General features: G+C 39.4%; 1 protein-coding gene across 1 annotated transcript; it reads left to right on the top strand.

Annotated features, from left to right (window-relative positions):
* Nucleotides 1-6: 6 nt before the first annotated feature.
* Nucleotides 7-1,718, top strand: LOC121963326 (tripartite motif-containing protein 16-like; the record flags this gene model as incomplete). The annotated part of the gene is made up of 1 exon (XM_042513627.1): nt 7-1,718. A coding segment is annotated over one exon (1,269 nt), but the record flags the coding sequence as incomplete, so codon positions are not given.
* Between the last annotated feature and the right edge of the window lie 556 nt (nt 1,719-2,274).

Below are 2,274 nucleotides of genomic sequence, written 5' to 3'. Positions count from 1 at the left end.
CTGGTCTCGTACTGTGAGCAGCACCTCCAGCCTCACTATGAATCTGCTGCCTTTAAAAAACACAAGCTGGTCGACCCCTCCAAGAAGCTTCAGGAGAGCGTCTGCACTCGTCACAATGAGGTGATAAAGATTTTCTGCCGCACTGATCAGCAGTGTATCTGTATTCTCTGCTCCATGGATGAGCATAAAGGCCACGACACAGTTTCAGCTGCAGCAGAACGGAGTGAGAAGCAGAAAGAGCTCGGGGCGAGTCGACAAAAGATCCAGCAGAGAATCCAGAGCAGAGAGAAAGATGTGAAGGTGCTTCAGCAGGAGGTGGAGGCGATCAATCGCTCTGCTGATAAAGCTGTGGAGGACAGTGAGAAGACCTTCACAGATGTGAAGCAGAAGATCAGATCTCGTCAGAAAACTGAAGTATTTCACGCCTACGAGCTTCAGGAGGAGCTGCAGGAGGAGATCAATGAGCTGAAGAGGAAGGACGCAGAGCTGGAGAAACTCTCACACACAGAGGACCACACACAGTTTCTGAACAGTTACATTTTGCTGTCACGATTCGGTGAGAATAAAGACTCGTCCAGAGTCAGTGTCCGTCCTCTGAGGTACACTGAGGACATGATGGCGGCGGTGTCAGGGGTCAGAGATAAACTGCAGGACGTTCTCAGTGAGGAATGGACCAAAATCTCACTGACAGGGTCTGAAGATGTTTTAGTGCCACAGGCAGAGCCAAAGACCAGAGATGAATTTCTCAAATATTTGTGCAAAATCACACCGAATGTATACACAGCATCCAGATGCATGAGTGTTTCGCAAACCCTAACTGCAAGATACATTCAAGATTCGGGCAAGTTTATTTTTCCTGGTCACCCAGACAAATTCACTGACTTTTGTCAGGTTTTGTGTAGAGAAAGTCTGACTGGACAATGTTACTGGGAGGTGGAGTGGAAAGGAGAAGACATTTTTATAGCAGCCACATACAAGAGTATTAGCAGAACAGGAAGAGATAGTGCATTTGGAAACAATGACAAATCCTGGGCTTTACAGTGTTTCAGCGATGGTTATGAATTCAGACATAACAACTTTACTCTTCCAATCTCAGGCCCTCGGTCCTCCAGAGTGGGAGTGTACCTGGATCACAGTGCAGGTATTCTGTGCTTCTACAGCGTCTCTGAGACCATGACGCTCCTCCACAGAGTCCAGACCACATTCACTCAGCCGCTCTGTCCAGGATTTGGTATTTATGTTAGTGGATCCTCTGTTAAAATCTGTAAGCCTTAAGACTGAAACCCACAAAAGACTGAAATCCACAGAGCCCAGACACCACACCACACATGACAAACTTTTTTAGAAATGTATGTGGTGAGTTTCATCCCGTGAGTTTTCATTTTCTTTCATCTTTAATTTTTTAATTATTATTCAAAATATGATATTTGAATACTAAGTGAACCATTGCAAAAACAGAAAACTTAAATAACAAAAGGAACAACTGTTAAAAGGGTATATTAAAATCATAATATAAATATAGATGAATGAATAAATTTAATGATAATGTGTGAGGGATACTGGCAAATAAATGTAAAAAATATTATTCGGGAGATCCCCTTTGGTACTGGTTTCTTGGACTTCATATCTGACTCCCAGTTTATGATTTTTCTTTGGTTTGACTGAGTGCTGTAGTCTGTCCTTTTTTAAAAAATAAAATGTGTTTGTTTATTGCTCTTTTTTGGTATTCTGTCTTTTGCATCTACTTGTTGCAATTGTGTTTTATTGAAAATTGTATGAATAAAAAAAGGCTCTAGTAGTCGCCTATCTTTAAACGACATAGTATCTAAAAGTAATGACTTAGTATCTTTTAAAAAGTGCTCTTTTGCTCTTTTTAATATTTTAGGTGTTTGTTTGTTTGTTCTCTGTACTCTTTCTTATTGTTGCTATTTTATTTTATTCTATTCTACTTAATTTATTCTATGTTAAGTGCCTTCCTCTGTGTATATATATACAGAGGAAGGCACTTAATTTTCTGAATATTTAATTCAGTCACTGCTGTCTTATCTGCCACTGCAACATAACAATTTCCCTCACGCGGTTAATAAAGTATTTCTATGCTATCCTGGTCTAAAATAATAAGAAACCTTCTCAAAACAATAAAATAATGAGATTTCTTTGAAAATAATGGTTTCTCATAATTTTGAGATAATTCAACTGTTTTTAAATTTTTCAAACATACAGGTTAAAAATGTGCTTCCTAAACTAAAGTGATGTTTGACCTGTTTGACTCGT

Source organism: Plectropomus leopardus, unplaced genomic scaffold, assembly GCF_008729295.1.
Source record: "Plectropomus leopardus isolate mb unplaced genomic scaffold, YSFRI_Pleo_2.0 unplaced_scaffold10880, whole genome shotgun sequence".
Classification (NCBI taxonomy): domain Eukaryota; kingdom Metazoa; phylum Chordata; class Actinopteri; order Perciformes; family Serranidae; genus Plectropomus; species Plectropomus leopardus.
The sequence above is the reverse complement of the archived record's forward strand: the minus strand, read 5'-3'. Positions and strand labels throughout refer to the sequence as shown.